This window comes from Ylistrum balloti, unplaced genomic scaffold (assembly GCF_031769215.1).
Source record: "Ylistrum balloti isolate Yb309-2 unplaced genomic scaffold, AGI_CSIRO_Ybal_v1 Utg369618, whole genome shotgun sequence".
In the NCBI taxonomy this organism is placed as follows: domain Eukaryota; kingdom Metazoa; phylum Mollusca; class Bivalvia; order Pectinida; family Pectinidae; genus Ylistrum; species Ylistrum balloti.
The window spans coordinates 1,275,137-1,290,365 of NW_026781890.1; the positions used below are offsets into that span (position 1 = coordinate 1,275,137).

The window sequence follows — 15,229 nt, forward strand, 5'->3', positions numbered from 1 at the left end:
GACACTTTTCAACTCAAATATGTTTACAGTGTGTCTGGGTCACAGTAGACAATTGGTAGTACTAAAAGCAAGATATCACCTACCGGATCTTTACCGACACCTACCGATTAGCGGTAGTACAATACTAAACACGCCGGATGTTGACCATCACAAATTTATCAATACAGCTCCCAAGAAGATATATAAGAATATATTACATATCTCGTATTTCACTTATTCTTCATGTAAATATTTTCATATTACAAGGATTGTAAAAAAAAAAAAGAAAGTGAATAACGCCTTTCCATACAAATTTAGAATTACATATAGCATGACTCCATAATTTGAAGTATGGTAGTAAGATGATATAACAATGTATGACATCAAAATTTACGAATTATTAGTTTATTAACGAACTCTCACGTGACACTTACACTATATGTACTCTTGTTGTGTCATTGAAATGCGATGTTCGCGTTCCATGATGTGATCATTCTATTTGTGATACAAAGTCCACGTTAAAATCAGTGTTTACAAGATTACGTAAGAGATCGATGTTAAAAAGGTATCTCGTCTAACATAAACCTAAGAAGTTTATAAAAACAGTTTAAATCTAAGACTGTACATGTTATCTACACTGGCGTGTCAAAAAGTTACTAAACGAAAAAAAACATGGCAAATGAACAACAGTAGAAATATAGATGAACGATCAAATGAAACATTTACATTCATAAAAAAAACTGTTATTGTTATAGCGAGGAGACAGGAAGTTGTCAGAAATCCTACTTACCAGTAGTATGTGTTGTGAAGTATTATTCTTATGGGGGTGGCTAATCTATACGACAGACATTCCTCCTCTTGGTTTAAATAGTTATGATGAGAAGAAATAGAACGCGTGCCATAACTATAATAGTATGCTATCATTATTGTTTGTTTTTATCCATAATTGATTTTTACGATTGCACCTGTCCTGAACTAAACGTTCCACTGTATCTACATGTTCATTCGTTACATGGGAGATATACCAACTTATTGGTATTTAAACCGCTTGAAATGTAAATGTAAGTCTTATCAGCAGAACACTGAAAAAAGATGAGTACATACTCAAAAGTATCTAAAAGTATTTTCAATTTTCTCATCAAAGCAAAGATGAAGGAAATGCTGTTTTCTTTACAATTATTTAATTCGTTGTAGATGGTTCTCTATGTAAAGACAAAATATGGTGAGTGTTTCTCGTCTGTTTGAATGTCCAGGACTGTTCATGAATGGTTGTACGTGTATGTGTCTTCATATTGTCCATCTGTAGGGCTGTTTGATAGCTTGTCCATTATAACGTGGAATTATAGGGAAACACCGCAGTAAATCCAGCCAAGTAGACACAATACTGCTGAATGGATCTGGGTTTTTTTTTCTGAATGAGTCCTGATTTACAGAGCGAAGTAACGAAAACGAATTATACAAGTGTTTTATATATACTTTAGGTGTATACTTTGCAGTCACTGGTGATGAACTCTGACCTTCACAACCAGCAGATGATTAGGATAAATGAGGCAAGAGACCATTCATTAAATCATCTTGATTAACTCCACAATATCGATTTCTTAATTATCATTAATCAAAAGTGTCACTAAATTTATCTATTGCAACGCCATGTCTCAGCTTAAGGTTTTTCTCAAATAACTTTTTGTAGGTTGATACAAGGACTTGTCAACCTTCCAAAAGTGATATATCTCTTGATCTGCGTTTGTAGGTTACTACGAGGCCTTGTCGACCTGCGAAAGGTCATATATAACGAGGCTGTATTCCGAGGGAAACATCACAGTTCAATGACTGATTTGTGATATGATACGTATTTAAGTTGAGAGTTGAAAATAAAAAAAAAAACAAAAAACAAAAACAAAACAAAACAAAAAATAAAACGAAAACAAACAAACAAAACAAAAGTCCTAACTGGAAATATGAGACGATGTTATCTTTTCAGTATAAACTGCGCACAAATATAAAAACAAAACTTCAAATATGTAAAATCATATTTTGGCGGGGCTCATTTTTCGTAGGTTTCCAGAACAAAACTATTTTGTTGAGACTGAATTTCGTGGATAAATATAGCTCAATAGATCTGGTTATGTGCAATTTGTGGACATATGATTTCGTTGTTCTTAGACTACAGACGAAAATAAAACATCCACGAAAATTATTTTTATGAACAAGATACAATACACATATGAGTAAAATATTTTCCCATTGTCCACTGTAGCATGATATACTTTGACGGTTCAGTTAGGACATCATTCTCTGTTTTAGATTTTCAACAAATGTAACATGTATAAAGACATGTTATTGGAATGGCTTTAATGAAAAGAAATTCGGACAATATTCCTGATCTGTGTTTATGAATTTGACTTCCCACTAAGTAACGTATATATTCCAATCAGTCACGCGGTTCACTATCTGTAGTGAGTGACCCTGACTTCATTATCGCTTAAACCTAAACCTGGAACGAATTTAGCGAATGAATATTCAATAAGGCAAAATCTAAACACAATGTCAAGAGATTAAGCGTGCCATAATAGAGAACGCACCTGTTATGATGTTTTCGTTGGGGTACAGACAAATCCTTAGGTACCTTTGAGTAGTTCGTCAGGTCGCACAGGTTTTCGCTCATGTGGGTAAGAAAGTTACTTTGGCGAATAAAACATTTCAGGTATTCCAAACGTCCGGAGAGATTTAAGATGACACCCGAGCTTCAAAAATATGTAGTTATTACAAGTATCGACCATCAAAGTAGTACAATTTTTTTTCTTGAGTTGAAGCGATTTTTTCCTTTTATTGTAAACAATTGTAAAAAATGTTATAAAATATGTGGAGAATTGAAATTCTAAATTCTAGTTTCAACGCTGTAAATATGACAAAGAAGTGTTGTTTCTTAACCAACCTAACGAAATACTTTTATTGATAGAATATAATTTTTTTTGTAGTATTGTGTTTACAGCATGAGATATTCTTTGGCCCCTTTTCAATAAACTAGCTTTAACATGACATTGTAAATTAATTGTACATGACTGCAAGCTACAGTATCATTATGCAAGGTTGCCAAGGTAAAGGGACGACAATAATTTGTTCTCAGCGCTTAAGTCCTTCAGTGTTTACTTTACCGCCATCCGGTTCCCAGGCACGCCCATCAGGATTGAATTGAAGAGAAACGTGTAGCATGTTGCCATTTTGAAGGATATGAAGCTACGTTATATTCCTACAGCTCTTCTATCTACGAGCACCTCTCTGCAAGTGATAACTATATAGGTGTATATCGGTAATCATATATCATTATAATGCAAAGTTCCCAGATTCTTTAATATTAATAATATAGGCTATGAACTTTACATGTGCACCTCACCGCATGCGTCTAGGAAAACCTTTCACACGGAATAGCGTAAACGTCTCTTTTGATATTCAATTTCATCAGCTGGAAACTCGGCATTGGAGTGTATTTTAGTAAAAGTTCAATAGACATTGTAAAGTAATGGCACCAAATACATAGTGTAGTCAAGATATCTATTATATACGAACATTGGGGTCGGATACAAAGAGAAACAGAGATATATAAACATATATACAGTACATCTGTACTGTATAATTAATTTATGTCTCATCACGACACGGACGACACCAGTATTCATTTAACGACTATCACTTCATGTACCTTAGATAGCCTTTCTATTCGAAACCTTCTGGTGTATCCCTCTACAGGTGCCGCCAGAGTCAGGACGACCGAGTATTAGTACCATATCTAATTTTGTGGAGATAGAGAATGCTAGAGATACAGAGAGTAAATTCGAGTCAAGAATGTACTGTTGGATGTTTTGGCACATTTTTTCCGTTATCTTAAAAACATTACTACCATGCAATAATAACTAGGGGTCTAGCGGGATGAAGTAATTAAGTTCGCGGTACATCTGGTCTTTGTTTTCAATATGATATACACTGAGATAAAAAAAAAATTCCGGAAATTTCAATCCGTCGATACAGATATTTCATAGGATGTACAATGTATTTGGTCAGACACAGACACTATTTATAATTGTATAAAATGGTCAGGTCTTCCGGAATAAGATATATAGGTGCTTTCCTCATGCTCGGAGTTTTAGAAGAGACAACACAATATATAATGGCAAGAAAGACTATCAAATGTATTATGTATCAACGACACATGCTCATGAATCCTACAACACGCACACACAAACAATTTAGATCAAACATCACTAAAAATTCAATCGCATTTAAGATAACTTTACACATTGTTGTTTCCCGATATAACTACATATATTCAATTACGTCTCTTATCATTCATTCTAAAAGTAAATCTTCTCTCGGTATCAAGGGCAGTAACTCTTCGTCAGGTGGACTATTGAAGGTATGACAAGGCGTATTAGACCAAGTAGTTTGTTTATAATGCTATAATGCATATAATGACGAAGACTTTGACAATTTCTGAAAGGTTCGCACAAGACTGTCATCTAAGATTTAACAAATGTAGATAACCGTTTCTTCTGTCTAATTGGCGATATATTAAACATTATTCAGGGAAGTATGATACCAGGAACATCAACGTGAATTATTAGAAGACAAAAATTTCAACTGGAACCACTATACACATCATTGTACATGTACGCGCAACGAAAAACCGCTGTGCAAATGACAAACCGATAACAATAATTTCCTATCACTTTTGGAATACTCGGTCAAATATATTTCAAAAAGCCAGAAATCAACTTAAATTTAACATAAAAAGTAATTATATTTCGTTTGTACCGACGCACAATCTGAAATAGGAAATATGTTTAATTGTGACTGTGTCTGCATGTGCATCGACATTAATACTGAAGATTACAAATTGACGAAATTGACGACTCGTAACATCAGATAACACATCATATTAATGAACAGCAAGTGTTTTGACTTCAATGTTTTTTTTTCAGCTGGCGATTCTCGTGTTTGAAGTCCCAGATGTTTGTTGTAACCACACACGCCTATTTCTAATTTTATTTTGATGCCGAAATTATTCAGAATATAAACCTACATTTGTGGTTATTGTGAAATCATCTAGAATTAAATTTGTTGAATTGAAATCCACAAGTTTGTTGTAACCACACTCACCACGTTTTCATTTTATTTGGATACTGGAATAATTAGGAATATACACATGCGCTTGTTGTTAATTTGATGTCATCTAGAATTAAACAAATCTTTATTTAATCTTAAGTTTTGTACGCGTCCTTCTTTCTGTATCAACATTTATTTCGACCATTACTTACTTTCCTTAGTGACCTCTGGCATCACTTACGAAGCAGCAATAGTATGCATATTAATTCATCGTTGAGATATAATGTTTCTAATTCTAAATTTGTATTAACGTGCTATTTACCGTAGTGTCTATTATGAAACAGCGAAGCTGTGTAAGTCTGATAATAATTTTTTTTGTGAATTTTCAATTTCCCGAAAGTATGATTCATTACAGATGTTACTATGCTACATAACCCTTCTAAATTCGGGCACACGTTTGTATAGTCTTTATGATGACCTCTATTTGCCATTCCCTTTCCGGTTATATAGTCAAATGTTCTAGATGCTTGTCTGTACATATATGCTTGGTGGTTTCGTTAATACAAGTATGTTTCGCATTAAACAAGTTAGCATAACTCACTGGGATCGTACTTACTATATATGAAAAATGTTGTGGATGACGTAGAAGACGCTTATCCATTCTGTTCTAATTCTTGTTATTTCCTATTTGAACGTTAAAAAAAGTCAAATATGGTACCAGAAACACACAGAAGAGAATATAAGTCTACATGGTTGTTGTAATCATTATCCTGTCATTCCTTTCTTGTTCCTCTATTTACTGGTGTCAATCAGCTTCGTCACTGTATTTGAGTGTGTCATGGAGAAACTTTTTTATCTTAGAATGTTGAGGAATTCCATGTGTTATTTTGTTTGATGTTATCATTCTGTAAGGACCGAAGCGACACCATATGCTTTTCAAGTCGTTAGTTGAGTCTGTAGTGCAGCTTATTACAACGAGGGATTAACGCTTTGGTGTATTACAGTATCGTGAACCGACTTTGTCACATATTGAGATAAAATTTTAATAAAAGTGCCTTGTTGATCACAGGCAACGGTTGAAAGGGCAATGGGCCATCTACAAATGCATTTAGTGTATATGCATGTAGTTTCTTACTTGACCTCCTATATGAGTGTGTTGCAATAGCTACATAAACACAACTGACCACACTTATGAGTAATGAGTGAATTTCATAAATCTGTTTTTGGGTTTGGAATATAGAAATAAAAATCCATTTCACTTGTGGTTATTCTTAAATCTTATTGAGAGGAATATTTAAAGACTCCTATGTTTTGTAGATATAATTTCCATGAGCGATATGACGTTTGAAGCTATGCTTTGTGAGGCTAATACTCTTCCGTACATAGACATATCGAATAGGAATTGCAAGAAAATGATGGATCAAAAAGGCACCTAGCCTAATCATAGAAGACAAAGGTAGGTCGAAAATGGATAGTATGATTAGCAATTAGAGTAGACATTTTAAAAACTGTATTTCTGTGTTAGCACGGGGATTAGTAACTGCTCATTTTGCTTATAAATCATAACTAGTCAATTCTAAACAAATAAAACTAATTTTAATAAATAAATAAAAGTACGAAATTTCATTTTTGTCTTATATAAAAATACATAAACTTTGTCCTTAAGTAGATTTCATTGTCATGTCCAAGCTTGATCACTTAATTACTGCTGCAGTTATCGGAAATCATCACATTATCTCGTACTACACGTCTAGGTTTCCGTGTGAATTTCTGGGGGCTCCATGCGTAGCTGTAATCTTTTAACGAGTCCAGTTTCGAAAGTTGTCTTTTCGAAACGAGTGCTCGCCGTACAAACACCTTACATCCAAAATCGACCACGGATTGTATTTGATTCAGAAGACGTTTCCTCCCTCCAAGAAGAAGGTCGTGTTCCCAATCGACACAATTCCCTTTCCTTGTGACAATTTGTGAGTATACTACATGTCGCTTTCCTCGTGTTTTCGTTTGCACTGATACCTCATAAACTGCAGTTTTTCTCGACCTGTCTTTGAATAGCTGTTTGCGTTTTAAACATTTACCTCCAAATGTTGTAGTAAAGCCTCGTTTTAAACTCGGTCCAAAGGCGTTCACTGGAGTATATGCAATACGCCATGTAGACCAATCTAAACGGCTGCACGGGAATGAAGAGCGTGTTACTTTCTCTCTATGTATGAGTTTTGAGTCTTCCTTGGCCTTTCTCTGTAAAAACGCCTACAGTGTATGTATGCAGTTTATGTAAACAATATACATGCATTTATCATGTGTACGTTTACGACATATTTAGTGATCTATTTCAACGTTTATCTGTTTGTAAAATAATCAGACTTATGGCATTTCTTATTATTATTGTTTTGAAGGAGAGATGTTTCAGTATCTATGTTTTATACAAAATAACATTGATGTGAATGAGATTCTTTTGAAATACTATTACCTGTTTTTGCTTTTTCACAATTGGTTTTTTTTGTTGACTGCCTGGCTTTTGTTTTCGTAATGGCACCGGCGCTTTTCCTTTTATCATTTTCGGACTAGTAACTTTAGGCGGTGGTACTACTATAGGACATGATGCAGTTGAGCTTGTGCTACTGGCTCCAGACTCGTTCTTGCGGAGTGTTCCAAAGAGTCCCTCCAATTCTCTATTGATACCGCCAGGTCCATATCTGGAACGCACTTCAGCTTCATATTCCTTCAACGAAAGAGTAAAAATACTGAACACATCAGGTAAATTTGTAAACCGGTTTGAGAATTCAAAGACATAAGGGAAAACTGTTGTTAGTATACCTGATTCACTGGTATGCGTTGTTAACGATAACATGAGAACATGTGGTCCCCTTGTAGATTACTTTTCTTTCGATCGCTTTGGATTTTTCTCAGTCGCCCCCTAGGCTTCAAAATCTAGGCCTTTAGCATCGCATCACTGAAGAGTCCAAGAAGGACAAAACAGCTGTAAGATGCAGTTAAATTCATTGTTTGGCGCTAAACTTGAAATGATTGACATTTTGCTAGTAAAGATGTTCGTATTTTTTTCTAATCTGAAATGCCAAAATAGATTTTAAACCTCTTGATCTACTGGAAATGGACGTCTTATAGCAGTGTATTTAATTATGTGATGCATACCGAAACAAACAAATTATCAGGAATTTAATTGATGTTCACGATAGGTTGATTAGTTGAAATACATTTATGTAAGTACCGTGAAAAGGTGCTCGCCTCTCTCTCGATAGCAGATAGCCATCAGGAAATCACAGATGTTGGAGAATTCACCCAGTCTGAGGTAGTGGCCATCTGTTTGTAGGGCCATTGTCTTGTAGAAGTCCTCCACACCTTCATGTTCAAACGCCTGGACTCCGTATATCTTAACTCCCTTTAAAATAACGTTTTTAAAATGGTTTTATATATGTTTCATCACCCAGGAAACACATAAATAAAATAATACATCATATTATAACGAACTGTTTGTGACTTCGTGGACGTTTAAATTCGAGAATGTTGTATAGTAACGGCGAAATGAACGAAAATAAACATCCATAAAAATGATTTTACAAAAGGTATACACACACTGTTTTTAAGATGGTTAATCTCCTGTCTCCAGTCTATATTATCCACATTCAGTTCATACTCGGGCTCGTGTGGGTTTGCGTCTCCAATCATTACCAGTATTTTCTGTGACACGTGTGTCCAGGAAAACTTCTGTCGGACCATACGGAGAATTAGTTCGTAGCATTCGTCGGCATCCCCGCCACCTGTACCTCCCACACCCTTCACAAAGTTACAAAGTTCCACTACGTCGGTGCAAAAATCTAGCTCCTGGGTCAAATAGAAAACGTCTTTGTCGCAGTAGTCCCCGTGGGCTATAACACCAATTCTAATGCCGGGAATGTCCGCCTGGAGGCGCTGTATCATGTCCTGTAATCTTCCCTGAACCTCCTCAAGTATGGAGGACATTGATCCCGTTGTGTCGAACGAGAAAACTATTTCCATAAGACCTCCAGGAGGAAGTGTGTAGGTTCCTGCTGCCATTCTGAACCTTTAAACAAAGGTAAGACCAACGAACAATCCCGCAAATATCGAATGATCAGCAATAAAAGAAAGTATATAATGACATGTCTATTGAGTCTTATTTCAAACTAAAATTCGATAAAGTGACCCAGAGAAAAAAAAATTACACAGAAATACAAGTGTATTTCCTACCTTATAATAGCTGGAATAGCATGTCCTAATTTGATACTTGGAACACAATGATCTATACATTTTCAAGGATTGTACAGGAAAACATACAACACAGCTTTCATCATCTTTCTTTAGTCTTTATTTTGGCAAAGTTTCATTGAATTTATGTTTGAATTCAGATTCTTTTAATATGTCGGTATTTTCTTTGTTGTTTTATTCTGTCAGCTCCTTCTATTTCTGAAGGTAGATTCAAACACAGATATTATTGATATAATCTTAGTCGTTATCAAAATATTTATAGGGTCAGTTTGCTGTGCATCAATTCTGTGACTGGTTTATCTAGTATGATTTAGCCCTCTCCAAATACCTGTGCTGTTCATTGTTAGATGTCTATCACTGACACAGCACTTTACTTTAAGGGCAAGGTCCAGTAATTTCTGTGTCAAATAGCCATTAGATAACAAATAATGAAGTATGATCCTCTACGGTCTGAAATTTGACAGCGTCAGATGATGCACTACCGCTGTAAAATTAATAAACATTACACCGAAACTATGATAAGTGATTTATAACCCGGAAGTCGGTTTATGCTGTGTCAGCATGCTCAATATTTAGCAGTATATTATACTGTATATCAACTCTAAGCCCCTTTTTACAATAATAATTTACAGCACTTGTCTGTATTAACCTACCTTGGTAGTCTGTGTTACCTTACCGCTCGCATACGGTGGTCGGTAGTTATTCTGCTGTGTGCATGTGGCACATGTGTAACACCATCATCTGGTATCTGTACATACGGGTAGATATGGGCCACAGCGCTGATTGTATGCAAGTTTTGTCATGTTCGTTTATTTCTGTACACATGTATTGGAAATAGAGTTACATGGGCTCCGGTGTACATTCTCCGTCAAATATTGATATACATGTATATTAAACATACATAAGAACACTTTGATTTTATGTTATGATTTTATTCCCCAAAACAACCCATACGTATCATATGTTTGAGTTGAATTGTTAAATATTGGATAGATATAGTAAAAAAATCTCAGATTAGATATGTCTGATTGAAAAATTACGCAAAAGTCACATCCTTGAGCCAATATAAACGGCTTGGATGATATATATCATGAACATATTGGGAAAGGAATGAATATAAGGTTTCAAATATCTATATATACAGTAATGTTGATTGAAAACGTGAACACATTCTGCAAATTAAGCTAACATTTTATCAATATCATCGTTGCAGAAACAAATTACGACAACACACTGCCTTTTACCGTTGTTGTTCATTTGGTGCTTACTGCTGTCATTGCTACCACGGTATACACGCGAAAACTTACAAAAACCTGTTCATTTTCGGCCTGTTGCCCTAACATAATGGCATATAATTCCGCTTTAACTCGTCTTTTAAATTCCTCTTTAATTTTGACAAAAAGGAGAAATGGGCAAAATTGACGAAAATTTCCCCAGCGTATCTGTATCATGTTGTTTCTAAGATTTGAATGGCTTGTAAACTGCTGCCACTGAGAAATTAAACGACACAAAATATGTTCTTGTATATTGATGTGTATCTTTTCAACAAGGCACATCTAATCTATACCTCAGTCCCTCAAACAGTATTGCCTTTGGTGCCAACCGATTTCTTACTTACTTGTCCGGTTACATATATTTATCACGATGTCAACATGTCCCAATTAGATCATAATACATGAATCGGCTGTAATTAATGATTTCGATTTATTGTATTTTAACAAAATATGTAAAGGATTACAATAATGGTTTATGAATTACACATCTGACATTAATGAGTTATGATAATTGGCTACACATCAAGCAAATTGCGGAGTTATATCTTCGCCTCTTCAAGTAGTTTTTAATAAGAAAATATCGCTATGTGGTATGGCTTAAATTTGATATTTTTAACTTGTACTACATTAATATGCAGGTTTTCATATACAATAAGGCCCCTTTAAATAAGAAATAATGGCTGCAACAAATGAATACAGGAGGACGTACCATGTAATAGCTACTCTGACACATAAGTTGTATAAATTTGGTCAAGTGGGAATATAACAACTGGTAGTATCAGCATTGATCAAACAATTAAACTACAATAACTTTTCATGTAGTACCAAATAATTATGAACCCTTTCCATTTATCGGAAATTAAGTTCTTATAAATTCCGTGGAAAACTATGCCAGAGTGGAGAGTGGCGTGGGACTGGGGGAATTCACTTACAGTGGTTTAAATTCATAAGGTCTAATATTCCCAAAGAATCAGTATTTTAAAATCTAACATGAAAACAAAACAAGTCTGCATCCCTTGATCCTGATGTAAAATCATCACATTTACGAAATAGTTATTCCATTATACCTGTAAACAAGGCGTCAGATAACTTCATTCTGTTTGTGGTCATTTTAGATGAAGAAGGAAACCGAAAATACATATTATGCAGTCTATCCAAAGAATAATATCTAATCAAATAACAAAAATATTAATCGATTAAAATGGTGGAACGTGAAACTTTCAAAATAGGTTTTCAAGATGGCGGTCAATGAGGACATTTCTCCGATAAACAAGAACACTTTGACAGTACCATCTCAGGATCATCCATTCCAAGTTTCACATTACAAGTTTCACATGACTGACGGTGCTCAAAGCCGGACAAAACGTGATGGATATAGATCAGCTTGATCTTTCGGATCAGATTATCTAAAAACCGCACAGCCTTACATTGTATTAAGTAAACATATAGACTTTCAGGAAAGCATTGCTATTATTTTGTGCTTTAGAATAACTCATAAATTGTGATATGATTGCTTGTATCAGGGGCAGCATTTGACAAAATAAATTTATTACCACAGACAGATAACGTACATGGTTTGCTTAATCTTTCTGGTTTCACAAGTTCTCTAACTGCTGTTCCATTTCTCGAGATTTGAATAACGTTGTTTGAACTCCTGCCACAGACGTACAAGTTCCCTTCTCTGTCAACGTCCAAACCGTTTCCGTTCTTTAAGAGGCCTACCTTTGCAATTTCCTCCGTTGTTCCGTTCGGTGAAAGTCGGTACACTATCGTTTTATTAATCGTGTCGGTGAATACACTGACTATGACATCCTTTGAGTAGGGATCACACACAAGATAATAAGGCTGGTACTCTGGCCTATGTAGGATCCGAATGTCAGTTCTGTCCGTCGTCAGACTGTTTATTTCTGTTGGGTATACCGATGCAACAATAAATCTACCGTTGTTGTATACTATTCCTTTGCCACACTTTCCCGTTTTGATTTCAGCACCTGGTATAAGGTAAAGTTTCGAAGACCTGATTTCGACCATTGATATGAGTTGTTTGCTGCTAATGCTGACAGCAACAGTATCGTTGTTCACCAAGCACAGATCCCAATGTGCTTGTGGCAAAGACACCGCATCGACAAACTCGCCGTTTTCCTTAAACATTTTTACCTTCAAATTACCATTATCTGCCAATAAGATGTGCCCGTTAGCTAGGTAGAGCAATCCCGTTATTTTACATTGCCATGTATCAGACGCAGTCTTTATACAGAGTTCTTTTACGTCAGCAAGTGACAATGGCTTACTTGTAAGATGATTGACAGGAACTTCACGTCTTGTTCGAGTGACATTTAATCTACCAAGCATCATTATCTCATCGAACACATCGGCATCGTCGTGATCGAGGTTCAATTCTACGGTAGCATATGTTCCGGCTACCTGTGTAGTAAGGTCTTTACATGCCTTTATTTCCATCCTTCCTCTTTGGAGAGCTGATAGCATTTGTATGTTGTTCTTCTCAATGTTGTTACTTTCTAACAAAACCTGCGTTGTTCTGACACTATTGTGCATTCTCTCACATCTGTGTAACATGTCATCCAGGTGTTGTTTCTCTTTCTTGTATGTGGTAACAAGTTCATCTATGATATTCTGTTGTAGTTTGCTTAGGAGCGTCTCGAAGTTCTGACGTAAATCTGCAGTCTTCAAGGTTTTTTGTCTGCTTCTTTATATCATCAGCAACGGATTCCATATCTGAAGCTATTTCCTGGAGACTTGTCCGCATGTCCTGTATCTCGGAGCCACATCGGACTTTATCTCCAAACTCTGAGAGAGTTGTCACTACGTCACATCGTCTGTGCGCTACAGCAATACATGTGGAGCACACAGACCGATGGTCTTCACAATAAAGATCCATCTCCTTCTTGTGTTTAGGACAGTATGTGTGTGATGGAGCAGTGTTTGGGGACAAGTTCTGTCCGGTCCTCACCTCTACCAATGTTATCCCTGTATGGTCGTCATCCATAACGTCCTGAAGCTTACTGAGGCAAGTGTCACAAAGGAAACGGTTGGACTCTACCCACCACACATTTGCTGCAATATTTCTTTCATCCTTTTGTCTACATGGATCACATTCGTGTACCTGTGTTTCTCTAATGCATCCTTTTGACATTGCAGCAGTCAAGTTATTAGTAGGGAATTGTTTTGCCCAATTTCCTCTATCTTCCTTACAGTCTATGGGAACAGTTTCTGACCGACATATTGGACAAGGGAAGGAAACACATGGCGTATCAAATTCCTGTGTAATGTACGCACATAGGCATTCCTCACAGAATGTGTGGAGACAGGGAAGTGATTTCGGGTGTTGGAGTCGTTCCAGACAGATTGGGCACTCTATCAGACGGGGGTCAATATTTGTACTTGTCTCTGTCACATAAGGTGAGACAGTAGTAGGATTTTCTGATGTTCCACCTTCGGCCATATTCAACACCAGTTAACGTCAGCGTGCCACCATACCAGACCTGAAAGTAATTATTGAAGGCAAAAATTGATTTTAAAGTGAAGTCTCGGGTTTAATAATCGGGCATCGCTCTCTTTAAATATGTAAGATATCAATCTTAGATTTCCAGTATAAATACTTCAGCTAGTGAATTCACAGCTAGAAAATCGTGAGTATATCAATATATTATATAGGAGCATAGAAAGGAACCCCTTCGAAATACTTTGAGATCGAGATGTATTGCCTAACAATTTAACCCACGGAAGTTTCCTACTGCCTGTCTTTTACGGGGTTAATCGTTGTTACTTGTACCAGCTATATTTCATTAATAAAAATGAAATAGATATCCGAAATGTATATATCTATTAGTATATCCCACGCATAATTATTGAACAATATTAATGAGAATGATAAGATTTCTCTCCCCTTCGTCATGTATAGCAAAATCAAGAAGTGTTGGGGATCACATCAATGTTCTAAAATATTCGTGCTACATCATCAGGTATACTTGATTTTAACAAACAATTTTTCGTTTAATATCCGAAGTTATACATGTTCATAGTGTATATGAAAATAAGAAGGAAGAAATGGGCAATAAATCAAATAGACTTTGGCATGTGCATATCGCACACAGACATTGTGTCATCGTGTTAATCTACTATCGACATATGCATCAAAACATTCAGTTCTTTATGGATCTAGACCATTCTCTTCAAGAAAAAATAAATTTCTCGGTCAACTTTCGGTTTCGACGTCCAGACTGTACATGACATTGTGAGATCAGAAACTCATATCGCTTTCATATTAATATCAATTAATGCTATTTGTTAATCGCGAAACACATAAAATGAAATTGTTGTTATTTAAAATACTAACTTACATGTATATGACCGAGTCAAATATATCAAAATGTATTACCAATATACATCACGCCAAAATCCGGTCGGTGCAACTCTAGTGATAGCAGTTCGAGGGTATCTGTACGAAACTAACTGGCTGAATTCCAAAGTACAAAATTTCTTCATAAATATCTTATTTTTTGGTCATTGTTTTATATTTGACAAAATATCCAAAACTGCATTTTGATTTGTATTTATCATATATTTCCAACAACCGGCACGTGCCGCGAAAGCGGATCTTTATAAAAAGA

At 35.7% G+C, this 15,229-nt stretch overlaps 1 protein-coding gene and 1 pseudogene across 1 annotated transcript; both read right to left on the bottom strand.

The window, feature by feature from the left end:
- Positions 1-6,777: 6,777 nt before the first annotated feature.
- Positions 6,778-9,135, bottom strand: LOC132549169 (uncharacterized). Its single transcript, XM_060213092.1, has 4 exons — positions 8,674-9,135; positions 8,309-8,479; positions 7,514-7,801; positions 6,778-7,317 (listed from the first exon to the last, which is right to left on the bottom strand). Exons 1-4 carry the CDS (start codon positions 9,133-9,135, stop codon positions 6,778-6,780), a joined length of 1,461 nt encoding a protein of 486 aa, XP_060069075.1.
- Positions 9,136-10,567: 1,432 nt separating this feature from the next.
- On the bottom strand, positions 10,568-14,080 carry LOC132549231 (E3 ubiquitin-protein ligase Midline-1-like; annotated as a pseudogene).
- Between the last annotated feature and the right edge of the window lie 1,149 nt (positions 14,081-15,229).